At 41.6% G+C, this 15,937-nt stretch overlaps 1 protein-coding gene across 4 annotated transcripts in view; it reads left to right on the top strand.

The window, feature by feature from the left end:
* Window positions 1–15,937, top strand: part of nacc2 (NACC family member 2) — a 36,713-nt gene that overhangs the window by 12,509 nt on the left and 8,267 nt on the right. For all 4 annotated transcript variants that reach the window (XM_026255474.1, XM_026255475.1, XM_026255476.1 and 1 more), the window contains exon 2: window positions 9,184–9,984. In XM_026255474.1, coding sequence (XP_026111259.1) covers window positions 9,184–9,984 — 801 coding nt within the window. The remainder of the gene's footprint in view (window positions 1–9,183; window positions 9,985–15,937) is intronic.

Here is a 15,937-nt window from a genome sequence, read left to right as displayed (position 1 = left end):
TTAGAGCTGTAATCGGCCCTTAAAAGTTAAGCCCAACAGGACCCGAGCCCGACAAGTACATTTTGATTGACAGCTTTTTAAAAGCCCGAACCCATTTACAACCGACATTATTCAAATGCACGCATGCAGCTCTTTTGCCTTTTGTCAGGAATGAGTCATTTATACATGTTTTAACAATTTATACATGGCCAACGTAATAGGCCACTTGGTTTGAACAAAGAAATAATATAAGCAAACAAATCTTTCTTAAAAAATGTAATTAAGATAAATTCTAAATTAAGATGGGTATTTGGCAATAACGAAATTAAGATAAAGGCTCTGTCGGATTTGCTTCGCCATAGCAGCCGACATAATAAAATATTAATCCCAACATTAGCATAGCCTACTCTGTCTATTATGCATTTAAGATTAAATTAATATTTAGTAATTATTTGAAAAACATTTACTCACCAAGATTTGGTAAGGCCTACGTGTTTTTTTTTTGTTTTTTTTGAGGAAAATGATTGAATCCACTGTAGATGGCTTCAGCGAGTTCCTGCACTCACTGATGATGCGTCCAGCAAAATAACCCTCTGGCTCATTATTCGAGGATTCTTTTCATTATAAACAGGGTCAAAACTTTTCCAAACCTCAGACTTTGCTTTAGTTGCTGGTGCTACCAAAACGTAATAGTCAGAGGCAAGCCTCCGTTTCAACTACTCAGCATACATTTTCGCACCTTTCTCACGCTAATCGAAACACGTTATATGACCGCTCATTTAACGCACGAGCATTGGTAAAAATGATGTAAATGAAGCCCGAAGCGAAATGAAGTCCGATCGGGTCCTGTCGGGTTCAGGCAAAGATCTTAAGCTATATTTTCTATACTCGATTCAAGTAAATCGCAAGTCTATATTGAAGTAGAAAAGTAAAGTGTCTGCAGATTGTGATAATGTGTGTTTTAGAAACTAGGGGTGGACTTATATATTGACCAAACTGGGAGTATTGATTTGAGTTGAGGGTTTGATCCGAGGGTGAGCAGTAGCAATAGTCCTGCTCGACTTGGTGAACAAGAATAGTTTGTTACCAGTGGGAAATACAGACTTGCGGAGCAGGTGAGGATTATTTGACGGAAATGTTTGTGTGGTTTGTGTGCTGAGTCTTATTCAGGACAAAGGGTTGAAGAGCAGCGGATTATCTTGTGGATTGAATTGGCATCTTGAAACCGAGCCGGAAACTATCCTACATGAGCACACACGCAGACACATTGTAGTGTATAATTTCATCAGAGTTTGAGGAACTAGTTGCTAGACTTTACATATATTCCTTTAATCAGTTTCAGGTACATTATTTGTAATGCATTTCTGATGCTTCTTGCCGTGTAAACATAAAAACCTGTCTGCATTTGTGATCAGAGAAATTGCAAACAACAAACGCTACTCTCTACACTGCCCAAAACTCACATTTGAATCATCAGTGCCAAATTCTTCAAATTTGGAAAAAAAAAAATATATATATATAATATATTTGTATATTTTATATATACTTGCAGTTTGTGAGTCAGAACAACCGGTATTGCAGTCAACCCTCCCAGGGTCAGGAAACAGCCCTCCATAAAATGCATGGCACACATCTGAATATTTTGGTTGAACTGATCTGGAACAGTGTTGTAAATACAACTTAACCACTGATTTCTAGTTTTGGGAGGCTCATTGGTAAACAAGGTCTGTACCTCGTGGACCTCAGTGGTGTGTACAGCTATGCTCACAAGTCAAAGTTGTGAAATACTGTCCATTGTATTGTGAAAGAACTGTACATTCAGATGACATATTTAACAGAGAGTCACGCTTCATGTGACAGTCAATAGTGAATCAAATACCTCTTGAACATCTTTAAGAGCATCTATGAGCAGACCCTCGATATAGTCTACTCTTCTGTGCTGTTTTGGCATTGTTGGAGCTGTAGTTGTGTGTGGAGGTCTGGCGGCGACTGCTGGAGTCACTGTTTGTTTGCCAGCTTGTGTCCATTAGTGTGTCCACTGACTCACCACAGGCCTTGCTGAGATTCTGCTGTGGCTGAACGAGCCTTAACCTTCACACACACCGACCACACACGAGATCTCCAGTGTTTCTCCAGTGTTTCAGGGTTGCAAGATTTGCAGGGAAAAAGTACTTGTTTTTTTTAAGATGTTTAATCAACAGTTACAATTAAAACAATTACAATTTCAACACAGTTTTAATATTTATGGGTGTCTTAATTTCTTCATTTTCAAATATTAGACCATCAAGCTTGTATTTTGATGTAAGACTGCAGGGAGTCCCTAAAACTTCTCTTTAGCTTCTCTTTACAGTTTTGTGAAGACGGTTGCTGCATGTTGCGTTTCCAAATACATTTTAAAACAGCTCAAGCTCAGAGTTTGTCTGGATGGTTTACTGTGAGATGTTGAAAACAAGGGATGATGAGCTGCTCACATGTAAATGAACACAGTGCTGTGCTTCACTCTGAAACATGCAGTGTATATTTTGATTAATTAAATCATAGCCTTTGTGACTTGATATCACACTAAGTCGTATTAGTTACAATATTTTATTTAACATGTATCTCCTCTGACCTCAAACTGCTCGTTGATCATTTAATGAAACATAACTGAGAACTTCAGCTCTGAGCCCCAGCATCTCGAAATATTTCGGAAACAGTATCCTAGCTCAGTAAGGGCCATTTGATACAGTTATGTTCATCCGTGAAATTTAACAGGGTGACACTTAAGGGATCGTATATCATACTCCAGTGGTATTAGAGGACATGTCATCATGATATTTCTGTGTCCATCTCACCCCAGCGCTGCTCCCTCTATATTAAGAAACACGCGGGACCCTTAACAGATCTCCAGTCGCTGTGAGATCTGCCATTAACAAGGCCATGGGTTCGGTTCCCAGGTGATTGATGAACTCAGGAAAACGTTCATGGCCAAATGCAATAAAATGTGCATCGCATATCAGTTGCAGTGAATGCAGCGTTCTGGAATTTGAAGGACTGCTGAGATTGTTCTTTCGCTCTAGTTTTGGGATCTGTACGTTCCTCAGACGCTCCCGATTGGCAGGCCTGTTGCCAGGGAGCGCTGTGTCTCACCGTGGACTGAATGTGTTGTGTCTGTGCACTTAGACACGCTCGACTTTAGAACGACTGCAGTGCTTGAATATTTATAAAGCAGACGGTTCACATGAAGAGGGCTGGCGAGTACGAGCAGATATCCATCTAAACTGGTTTCTGCTGGACTGACATGCGCTCTGCAGGTTCTTTAACGCTTTCCCAAGGACAGAATGTTTTATTCTGACAGAACTGCTCTTCCTCTGAGTCTGAGGAGTTTTATGTCTGCAGCAGCGGCCCAGTTCTGACTCGCAGACGGACACGTGCTGATAAATCAATGTCCACGTCACAGATTTTTGGAGTTCATGTCTGTATGTTGCTTATCGAAGATGTGCTAAGTCTATATTTAGTGTGCCTGACTCGACACTATTCCTTTGCGTACATGCGTGTGTGGCACTGCATTGCAGCGCTGTGCATTAGCTAGCACCCATCCTCACATGCTGCATCCAGCGCTCACATGTGACAGCAGTGCTTCATGACTCACGAGGACGTGTGATGGCTGTCTGTCATATATCTCAGCTGTGATATCACATCACTTCCTCACAGTCACAGGATACAGGGAAAGCTTCATTTCTAGTGTAGTTCATTTATACACAGAAGAGACAAGCTGCCAAGAGCAATATATGGCCATTTTGAATTATTTTCTGTATTTTTTAATGCACATATTGTGTAATATAAGTGTTGATTTTAATTCAAAACAAACTGTAATGTACACCACTGGTGAAAAGTTTGGAAATATTACAATTTAAAATAGCTGTTTTCAATGTTAATGTAATATGTTATTTATTAGAAGGATTTCTGAAGGATCATGTGACACTGAAGAGGGGAGTAATGATGCTGAAAATTCCGCTTTGATCACAGCATTAAATAACATTTTTTAATATACAGTACTTGCATAGAAAACATAAATTATAATATAAATGCACTTTTTTACTTTACTTTTGATCAAATAAATGCAGCATTGGTAAGCAGAAGAAACTCCACATCTGTGGAAATCAAGGCAAATGTTTAAAGCAAGACTGACTTGTGTTTTCTATGTCGTTCTCTGGTGAGAAGCTCCTGTAGTTTCAATTTGCATTCTCTGGCATGAAATGTCATCTTTGACCTGCATCTGGTCACGTAGTATTAATCCAACACTGAACAGACATTCAGTGAGCGATCTCACGAAAGCACTTGTGGTTCAGATTTCCCCACAAAATCGAAAGCATTTCTCTTGCATACAGAAAATTAAGCCCATAATTATAAGAATGGTATTTATATATATATATATATATATATATATATATATATATATATATATATATATATATATATATATATATATATATATATATTTTATTATTTTTTTTTGTAATTGCCATGAAAACTGTTGCAATGCAAAAAAAGCACTCATATGTTTAAAAAGAAAAAAGAAAAAAACTGAAACTGGGTGAGAAAGTTGATGTCACCTCAAGCACAGCAGAAATATTAAATGCATTCAGACTGCAGACGTAGAGCTTGTCAGTGTTGGATGTCCTTGTGTTTTTGTGTTTGTCTTGAGTTCATGTGTCTGCCAGCCTGGAAAGATAACTTCACCTGCAGCTCAGACGGAGAGATTTTTCTCTTTTCACTAAAGCACACCATCTGTGTCTGTGCCAAAGACAAATACCTGCAGAACAAAACCACTGCACTTTAAAACCACCACCGGCTTTAACACTGAAAATATCTTCAGATAAATGGACATGAGTCTCATGTGCACAACTGCACACAGTATTAAAACTGAATCTGCTTCAGAATCTGTCCATTCAGCAGGCTGAATGTTCATGTGGGTAGACAGTGTTATTTTAGTATAATTAAGATACTTTTATACTTTTTTAAATACTTTTAATTTGTTTTAATTTTTTTCTGTTTTTAATTCATTTATTTAAAGTTTTAGTAATTTTGTAATTAAAGTCTGTATTGTTTCGGTCACACTATACAGTATATTAAGGACCTGTTCTTTAATTCTCTAAGACTAATTCATCTAAAGTAACAAATGTTTTAATGATTTTAGTTTTAGTAAACTATAATAACACTGGTAGATGGAAAACTGTTTTATCAGTAGGATGCAGAAGTGAGTTATTGCATCATTTAGCTGATTCATATTCATATTGTGATGCTCTTATGATGACAATGCAAGCTCATAAATCACCCAGCAAACAACCCAAAAATCATCCTCATGGACTTTTTCAGGACAGTGTGATTGTCCTTCAGTGAAATCAGTGCAGTGTGTGTGTGTGCTGCAGTTGCTTTTCTTTGCTGCTTCTGTCCTCAAATGACTTTGCTGTGTCTCTCTCTCTTTCTCTCTCTGTGTAACTGTAGCTGGTCTGTGTGTGTGTGTGTGATGTTATAGACACAGCATTGAGTACTTTCATCACACATACACTCATGCAGCTGCACTTGTTGAGTCTCGATGAGAGACGGATGCTCATGAAAGCTTTGTCTCCTCATAGTTCTGAAACTCAGTGAGCGACGGATGGAAAGACACACAGACAGAGAGACAGAGAGATGCTGCGCTGCATGAGCTGCAGTGTTTCTCAAAAGTGGAACTTCTGTGTGTGTCATGCCGACTCATCCTTGGTGCTTTGAGCGAGTGTGTGTGTGTGTGTGTGTGTGTGTGCAGGTTTATATGGTTTATGAGGACACAAATGTGTGTAATGTGTAATGGAAAATATCGATTAATTGTAACCTGATTGCTTGAATGATGTAATCAGAATGATTATAATATATTCAATATACTGTATTAACCTTTTACATATGTTTGCATAGGGTTAGTACTTCATATACCTGTTATCAGATGACCTTTTTGCAGTAACTTGCGAGCACATTATTGATGAAGACCAGGGCCCCAGGTGATACAGTTATCTTGGAAAGTTTATAAATTATGGTATAAATCCTGTTAGCAGGAACCTCTCCTTATCTCATTTGCACTCAGATCGCGAAACTGTCTGTAAACTACATAATTTCTGAAAAAATTAAAAGCAAGACATACTCTTTGACTGTTAATTTTTCATTTTCCAGTTTCACATTTATTGATTACATTTCTGAATAATCCACAATAAATGACATGGGTACTAATGTTTAAAAAACATACAAAACTGTGTTTTTTATATATATATATATATATATATATATACAGTAGTTAAGTGTGTGAGAGTTGGGTTTAGGGGTAGGATTAGGGAAGTACATTTCAGATTTGATTAAAAAGAACTTTCATAATTCAAGAGCACTTTTTTCCACTATTAATGTGGCTATTAACTCTTAAGTTGATCTCTTACATATAGAGTCTCTGGCTATGTGTGGCAAATTCCTTACTTTTTTGTGGACAGTATAAGAGATATTAGGCTAGATATTCCCTCTATTGTCAAGATCCCTCTGTCCCTCCACTCTTTACCAGCATCTTGAGTCAGTTTGAACCTGTAACTCTGTCTGCTCTACAAGATATTGTAAGCCAGTTTAAACCCTCTGGATCTTCCTATGACGTTCTTCCTCCTCAATTTTTTTTTTTTTTTTTTTTTTTTTTGAGGTGATTGGGCCTACAGTTCTTAAGATTTTGAACAGCTGCCTTGAAATGGCAATGGTTCCAGATGACATGAAGCACGCCATTGTACATCCACTTCTCAAAAAACCTAATTTAGATCTGACAGTGCTGACTAATTCTAGGCCAGTCTCAAATTCCTCTTTAATGTCTAACATTATAGAAAAATATAGGGGTTCACCAACTACAGAGCTTTCTGTTTAAAAACAATATTCTTCAATATTCTTCAAAAAAAAAAAAAAATTAATAATTGGGTTTCAAGAAAAAGCATTCCACAGAAACAGCACTGGTTAAAGTTCTGAATGATATTTTACTGACTTTTGATGCTGCCATATCTGCTGTGTTATTGCTGTTAGATTTAAAGGTGGCATTTGATACACTTGACCAATCTGTTTTGATTTCTCGTTTGGAGCACTGAGTGGGCATTCAGGGTGATGCCCTCAAATGGTTTCAATCCTATTTTAACAATAGAACGTTCTCTGTTAATGTTGGTGAATTTACTTATTATGCAGCTCTCTTTACGTGCGGTGTCCCTCAAGGCTCTATTCTCGCTCCAATCTTGTTCTCTTTGTACATGCTTCACCTGGGGTAAATTTTTTTCTTCTTCCATTTTTATGCAGGTGATACCCAAATCTATCTGCCCTTGAAATCTAATAACAAGGGTTTGGATGCTCTTCTGGGATGTCTAGCTGATGTTAAGGCCTGAATGTCACTAAATTGTCTTCACCTTAATGAAGGCAAAACTGATAGTATAGTTTTTTTAATCATCAGAAGTTGCTAGCTCCTCAGGATTAAATATTGGCTAATATGGATGAATTAGTGTTCCATCGTCATTCAGAGGACCAGATATATTTATGTAAAAATGAAACAAAACATTTATTCTGATCTGTAAAATGTAAAAAAGAAAAAGTTATCCTACTAAATTTTGTTGTATTTAATGAATAAAAACTGAAAAATGTGCAGTGGTGGAAAGAGTACTTAAAAATATACTAATAAAGTACCATTACATTCCAAAAAATGTAGTGTGAGTAGAATCAAAAGTACTTGTCCAAAATACTACTTGAGTAAGAGTAAAAGAGTAACTCATTTAAAAGTACTCATGAGTAGTAGGAAGTGAGTACTGAGCTGTGGATTCTACCCCCATATAATAAACGCTGTCCACTGCAATTTGAACATTTTGAAAACATTGTACATACTATAATTCACATTTTGTTGTTTGTCAGAAGAATGAAGAATGAAGGATATCTATCATCCAGCAGTTTTAATTTTGACTGCCAACTCTTCAAATTACATCAAAAGAACACCAAAAAACTGTTATGATAAAAAGTTATGAGAAGATGAAAGAAATATTCTCAGTTTACTCATCACTATTTAAATCATGATGTTTGAAGAAATAGGTGCAAGGCCATTGAGTATGCTATTGTTGCACATAATATATTAATGTTTAGAACAATGGAAAGAATACAAAGCCATTACAAAACCATGAGAGTTCAGCATCACACACCATGAGATGGGTTAAAAAGATATATTAAAAAGGGCAAATTTCTCTCAAAAACGGTGCCAGTTTTAGTGTTTTGTGATAAAGAAATGAGAATCAGTAAATATGATAATTGATGTTACAATTTAAATGTAAAAAGCACATTGTTTTAAATGGAGAGCATCATCCCCTACCTTTTATATGGCTACATTTACTCAAACTGTTCTACTGATAATACAGTTTGTAAGGGGAAAAGTTGCATTAAATAGGGAAGTATTTCCAGGTAAACTTTTTTAAAAGAAAACAAACACATAAATGCACATCTCTTTGCGGGACCAGTCTCTTTGAATAAGCTGCTTTATCAACAGCATCCACAAATGAATGGAACAAAAAGTGTTGAACTTGAAAGAACGTTTGTTAACAAGCTGCAGTTTTATTACATCACGCGCTTAAAGAGATGCAGTGTAATAATGCCACAGGTCATCAATAAGAATCTGGTCCTCCAATTTCAGTGCATTAAGCCATAATAAGCTGATTTTCCACATTTCCAAGCATTTTAGAGTATCCCCAACACCGTTTTTCACAGTGCTCAAACTTATCAGGAGTCAACAAGCTGATGACTTCCCCCCGCAAACTTAAGCAAAATTTCAGGGCTTATAGATAGGCTAGCTAGCCTACAGTATATACAGATCATGTAGTAAGCAGGAATCCCAAATTTACCTTAAAATGTTAGAGGAAGATGCTGATAACTTACTAATTAATAAATTAATGCTTAAAGAATATGCTTCCAGCAGTCATGATTAAAAGAGTAGTTCACTTCCAGAATGAAGAAAAAAAATATAATGGAAGTCAGTGGTGCCCATCAAATGTTCATTAATAAAAAATAAAAAAATTTTAAGGTTTACATTTTGGTTAATCCTGGACATAATATCTCATTATCAGACATGTTCATGCATGCATATATTCTCTCATTTTCTCTCAGTGTGGCTGTTTCTCACTTTCGTTGTGTCTCGTCTCTGTCCAGATGACCCTCTCTCTGGCTCTGTCTTCGGTGTGACCGCCATGTCCCAGATGCTCCACATGGAGATCCCTAACTTCGGCAGCATGGTGCTGGGCTCCCTGAATGAGCAGCGGCTGCAGGGCCAGTACTGTGACGTCTCCATTGTGGTGAAGGGCCAGGCGTTCAAGGCCCACCGTGCCGTGCTGGCTGCCAGCAGCCTGTACTTCCGCGACTTGTTCAGCGGCAGCAGCAAAGCACAGTTCGAGCTGCCATCCTCCGTCACGCCAGCCTGTTTCCAGCAGATCCTCAGCTTTTGCTACACGGGGAAACTGACCATGGCCGCCAGCGAGCAGCTGGTCGTGATGTACACCGCCGGGTACCTGCAGATCCAGCACATTGTGGAGCGTGGTATGGACCTCATGTTCAAAGCCAACTCGCCACACTGCGACTCAGCCACAGCCTCCATGGACGAGCCCAACTCGGACCCACAGAGTCCCAGCACCCACCCGCTGGTGCCGGCCGGCTGGTCGCCCTCGCTGCCATCGCAGGCCCGCAGGATCAAGCTGGAGGAGCCGCTGGCTAAACGAGCCAGCAGTGGTGATGGGACGCGTTCTGGACGGGGCGTGCCGCTGTTGTCGTGGGGCACATTTCCACTTGGGGCTCCGGCATATCTAGGAGAGCGTTCCAGTCCGGGAGCATCGAGCCTTCCGACCACAGACAGCCCCACATCGTACCAGAATGAAGATGAGGAGTTTGAGGAAGAGCCGTTCGACGCAGACGAGACCTACAGCCAGCTGTGCGGCCGCTCGGCCAACCCTTACGGAGGTACAGCTTTGATTTGAATGAAAGGCTAATGATAGCTGAACATATGAGGTTATTTCTGTTTAGAGATTAAATGGTTTGAAAATGATAACGTGCCAGTTATGGGAAGTTTAATGTTTCATGAATTCTACCTTTTGATAACCTGCCCCATTCTCAGAGTTTTCATCAATTTAATCAAAATTTTAAACATAAGTTACATTTTACAATTCTCGATTACAATTTCGATACCACAGCATTTTACTTTAAGAGACAATGCATGGATCAAATATAATAATACACACACCCTATTCTTTACCAACTGTTTAAGTTCACTTGAAGACATAATTATTTTAGAGGATACTTGCACTGAATGGAGTTGTTATTCGCATCTTTTTGAACTTGAATGCTTTAGAATCTCTTGAATGTTCAAATTGGCAATGTTTTTATGAAACTCAATTCAGTCTCTGCACACAGAACAAAGCGCATGAGTACAGAATGTGGTTGTCTTGCGGCTTCTTGAGTTTGAATGCTTTAAAAATCGCTTGAATGTTTAATCTGGCATGGCAGTAAAACACATGGAAATTATATTTTGATATTAATTATATTCTAACTTTTGAAGTGTAATATTCAGAATTACAATATATTCTCAATATTTATTACTGTACTTTTGATTAAACAAATGGTGAGCAGAAGAGATTTCTTTCAAAAACCTGATCTTACTGACCCCAAACTTTTGAATGGTAGTGAATGTAATAAGTAACCATTTACATGCAACAACACATCTCTATGCTTTTAGCAATGGCATAATGGATATGGATATTATACACTGGGATCATTTCCAATCATTCACTACTACACCAGAAGCCACTTCCGTTGCTGTTAAATAGGTTACAGGCTCATTACTTTGGAGCAGCATGTGAAGTTGTCTAGACAATTTTAAGTAGAGAACAGTCCGTTAAGACGAGTCAAGGCCAACTAAAACTAATGCACCTAATTATTTTTCAGGATGGCCGTTTCATCCCTGAGCTTACAGTTCATATAACGACTGTCAGAATTGAACAAAAAATGCTGTTGTGAGACATAAAATAGGCAGAAAAGACGTGCGGTTCATGATGTCTGTTTAACTGTGATATCCGAGACACGTGCTGAAGATAACCTGATGTATTATTACAGTGTGGCTTTCTTCTGAATGCACTCAACTCTAAAGCATAGGAGGGTCATTCTAAGGACAAAGTGCTAATAAATAACATATCTTAATTCAAATTTATTAATAACCCATTTTACTTTGAAAATTAACCAACACTGATACATTTCAAATGTTTCAGGTGTACAGATCAGGGCAAAATTAATAAAAGTGGCCTGAATTAACAAAAATTACTTCAAACACTTTCTCATAAAAACATTTTCTCCCATAAGAAAGTTTAACTGTTAGGGTTAGAAGAAAGTTTGAATATAAATGTTAAAAAGGGATAAAGAAAAAATAATGATGGCACTCACTCAAATATGAAATTATGAAATACCTCCAGAAAGTAAAGGCAAATTTGAGATAGAACATAAATATAACTAAAAGCTAAATTCTTTGTATGAACCATGAAAAATTTGCTGCATCTGTCTAATCATACTCCAATGGAAAAAACCCCAACTTTAGTTGTTATGCTAATGTAAGTTGAGCATGAGGTTATGAGTCAGAGTTTAAAGAAAGTGAGCTGAGAGGTCAATTTGAGAGTGAAATGTTGGCTGTTGTGTTGAGTAACACGCTCATCTATTGTCAGAGTCCCTGTCTTGATTTTTCCAGTGTGTTTGGTAACTATTCAGATCTGTCCTGACTGTAGAAAGAGCTGTACAGGAGCTTGTGTCTCTCTGCGGTGACATTCACTGCAGCTCTCGTCCGGCGCTCCGGTGTCACAGATTGTGAAATGCATTCAGTCTGTAATCAGTCACCGCTCCAGAGGGTCACATTGTGGGTTATTTGAGAGCTCAGCTCACACATCTTATGTGTGTGTGATCGGCGAGAGTAAGGACTGAAGCAGAAGTTATGTCAGTGCACAGCTTTATTGAGTTGAGGAATTTGAATACAGCAAAGTGAAGAGCAGGCACTTTCCCTGAATAGAGTCACTGTAAAAACGTCTAATTCAACTTAACTTACATTTTAAGTATCAAATAAGCTGCTCTATTCATTCAGCTCATTTTTTTCAATCTTGTGTTGTTGAATTCCAAAAACTTAAGGCAAGACTCTACCAGGTGAATAGGTTAAAATAAATAACTAATAGATTTCAGCACACTTCCCTAGTTGGGAATGGGATTGGAATATGTCGGCGCGGGCACACGCAGCAGCTTGGCACTCTCCTTTGCTTAGCAGCTTTAATGGTGAAGTACACTCGATCTACACTATTGATGATAAGAAACGACATTCGCGGTGGAGAAACTGAACATTCCCTGTGGAGATTATTCGGCCAATGAAGTGTAGGGAACTAATCCGAGTCTCTGGGAAGAGACATCGACCGAGGAGGACGCGGAAGCAGAAGCAGGGGAAGAGGGCTGGGAGTTGGGACAGGCTTCGCCTAGCTCCACATAACCCTGCTGTGCCCAGCATTTTTCTTGCTAATGTCGGCTCTCTCATCAACAAGATGGACAAGATGAGACTCCGGACTATGGATCACCTTGGAAACGGTTGTGTCACGATAATAGCAGAGACATGGCTACATGAGAACATCCCAGATACAGCTGTGGAGCTACCAGGTCGCGGTGTTAGACCAGACCACACACTACAGTCTGGTAAGATGAGAGGGGGAGGAGTATGTGTGTTTATAAATAACAACTGGTGTCAGGATGAACTGTCATGGAGAGACATTGCTGTGCAGACATGGAATCCCTGCTGCTAAAATGCTGACCATTTTATTTACCCCGGTTCATTGCTGTGTTTGTGGCTGATGTGTATGTCCACCCACAGGCTAAAACTAAGTTAGCCATGAAAAAACTGTACGAGGCTATCAGTGCACAACAAAACAAGCTACCTGACAGTCTCTTCATTGTGGCGGGAGACTTTTTATTCATTCAAACTTAAAGTCAGTCCTACCTAGGTTTCACATAAACATTAAGATTGGAACGAGAAGGGAAAAACACTGTATCAGGTGTATACGAATATAAAGGGAGCCTATAGAGCATTGCCAGCCCCCCACCTCGGTAAATTTGATCACCTGGCTTTTTTCCTTAGACCAACATACAGATCTGTTGCTAACAGAACTAGATGCCAAATGAAGAGTGTGCAGATCTAGACTGAGGAAACAGAATCTGCACTACAGGATATGTATATATGTACAGTATATATATATTGTATATTGTCACAGGGTGAAGAATCACTCAACAAATCATTCGTGAATTAAATGCCCCGGAGGGTGGATTTATTTAAGTTTAAGGTGCCTGGTGAAGTGAGGTGATCCGCTTTCTGGTGGCTGGTGCTTCCCGTGTGTTCTCTGAGCTCTTCGGTGCCAACCAATGTGAAAGTGGGTGTCCTGACGTGCTCTAAAGTGGGTGGGCTGTCGGTCACTCGCTGCTTTCTGCTGAGAAATGAGAGAGGGATTATACCAGCGTTGGCAGTACCGGACCAAGAAACAGAAACAGCTCCTGGGCGATGGTCTTCGCGGTGGCCTTCCGCAGGGGGACTGCCTCTGGGTACCGGGTGGCATAGTCGACGATGACCAGGATGTGCTCATGCCCTCGGGCAGACTTCGGCAACGGCCTGGACAACGTGTCATGACAGGTCGGGCAGGCTTGGCAGAACCGCTTTACTTCGGCCTCCAGTGGAAGCGGTCACGGATGCGTTGGGTGGCGTTGGGTGGTGTTGGCTGCCGCGAAGTGACCTGCCTTGGGGTGGGAATGTGCAAGTTCCATGAAAGGTCTCGGTCTTGGCTCGAGGCATGACTAGCAACTTTTTCTCCTCCCCCCTCCGCTGGGCGACACAATACAGCAGGCCATTCTCAACGACAAAATGTGGGAGAGGGTGGGGCCGGGGGAGGATGTCCTCTCCATCCACGACTCGCACTTGAGTCCAACAATGCTTGAGTCGGTCGTCCTCCCGCTGTTCCTTGGCGAAAGAGCCCCCTCCAGCGGCCTGTTGGTACACATCATAGAAAAGATTAGTAGATTGGGAGGGGGCCTCACCTTCTCTTTGTCGGAGACGAGCAGGGCCGGCCGGCGGCAGGGTCCAGACGGCTGCCTCGGCCTTCGACTGTTCCCCTTGGGGCTGGCAGGCTGAGTAGAAGCGGTGAGCAGCTTGTCGAAGCCAGGCCAATCCCTTCCGAGCAGTACGGCCACCGGCAGGTTCTTCACCAGGCCTACCTCCACCGGTACGGCCACCGGCGAGGTGCCTTTGGGGGGACGAAATGACCATCTCACGGGCCGGTACTTGGCGAGTGTCTCCGTGCACACAGGTAATGCCACGGGGTGAAGAATCACTCGACAAGGGTTCATGAATTAAATGCCCCGGAGGGCGGATTTATTTATTAGTGTAAGGTTCCTGGTGAAGTGAGGTGATCCGCTTTCTGGTGGCTGGTGCCTCCCGTGTGTTCTCCGTGCTCTTCGGTGCCAACCAAAGTGAAAGTGGTTGTCCTGACGTGCTCCAAAGTGGGTGGGCTGTCGGTCACTCGCTGCTTTCTGCAGAGAAATGAGAGAGGGATTAGACCAGCGTTGCATTCGGTTCGAGACCGTCTTCTGAGTGCAGCGTGTGCTGCTTAAGAGAGCGCAGGCTGATGGGGAGCAGCTGTGACCGATCAGCCGGTGGTGAGGATGTGCAGGTGTTTTCCGTTGGTTGCCAGGGCGACGCTGATTCCTCAGAGTATGCTCGTAACAATATGTATATATTCTTCTGAAAGCTACGGAGGCTGCTTTGCGATCTGGTGACCAGGAGGCCTACAGGAAATCCAGAGCTGACCTCAAAAGGGGGATCACTTCTGCTGAGAAAAATTACAAGTTGCGCATCGAACAACATTTTAAAGAAAATATTCATCGCAGCAAATCATTCGTGAATTAAATGCCCCGGAGGGTGGATTTATTTAAGTTTAAGGTGCCTGGTGAAGTGAGGTGATCCGCTTTCTGGTGGCTGGTGCTTCCCGTGTGTTCTCTGAGCTCTTCGGTGCCAACCAATGTGAAAGTGGGTGTCCTGACGTGCTCTAAAGTGGGTGGGCTGTCGGTCACTCGCTGCTTTCTGCTGAGAAATGAGAGAGGGATTATACCAGCGTTGGCAGTACCGGACCAAGAAACAGAAACAGCTCCTGGGCGATGGTCTTCGCGGTGGCCTTCCGCAGGGGGACTGCCTCTGGGTACCGGGTGGCATAGTCGACGATGACCAGGATGTGCTCATGCCCTCGGGCAGACTTCGGCAACGGCCTGGACAACGTGTCATGACAGGTCGGGCAGGCTTGGCAGAACCGCTTTACTTCGGCCTCCAGTGGAAGCGGTCACGGATGCGTTGGGTGGCGTTGGGTGGTGTTGGCTGCCGCGAAGTGACCTGCCTTGGGGTGGGAATGTGCAAGTTCCATGAAAGGTCTCGGTCTTGGCTCGAGGCATGACTAGCAACTTTTTCTCCTCCCCCCTCCGCTGGGCGACACAATACAGCAGGCCATTCTCAACGACAAAATGTGGGAGAGGGTGGGGCCGGGGGAGGATGTCCTCTCCATCCACGACTCGCACTTGAGTCCAACAATGCTTGAGTCGGTCGTCCTCCCGCTGTTCCTTGGCGAAAGAGCCCCCTCCAGCGGCCTGTTGGTACACATCATAGAAAAGATTAGTAGATTGGGAGGGGGCCTCACCTTCTCTTTGTCGGAGACGAGCAGGGCCGGCCGGCGGCAGGGTCCAGACGGCTGCCTCGGCCTTCGACTGTTCCCCTTGGGGCTGGCAGGCTGAGTAGAAGCGGTGAGCAGCTTGTCGAAGCCAGGCCAATCCCTTCCGAGCAGTACGGCCACCGGCAGGTTCTTCACCA

This window comes from Carassius auratus, chromosome 5 (genome assembly GCF_003368295.1).
Source record: "Carassius auratus strain Wakin chromosome 5, ASM336829v1, whole genome shotgun sequence".
Taxonomy (NCBI): domain Eukaryota; kingdom Metazoa; phylum Chordata; class Actinopteri; order Cypriniformes; family Cyprinidae; genus Carassius; species Carassius auratus.
The sequence above is the reverse complement of the archived record's forward strand: the minus strand, read 5'-3'. Positions and strand labels throughout refer to the sequence as shown.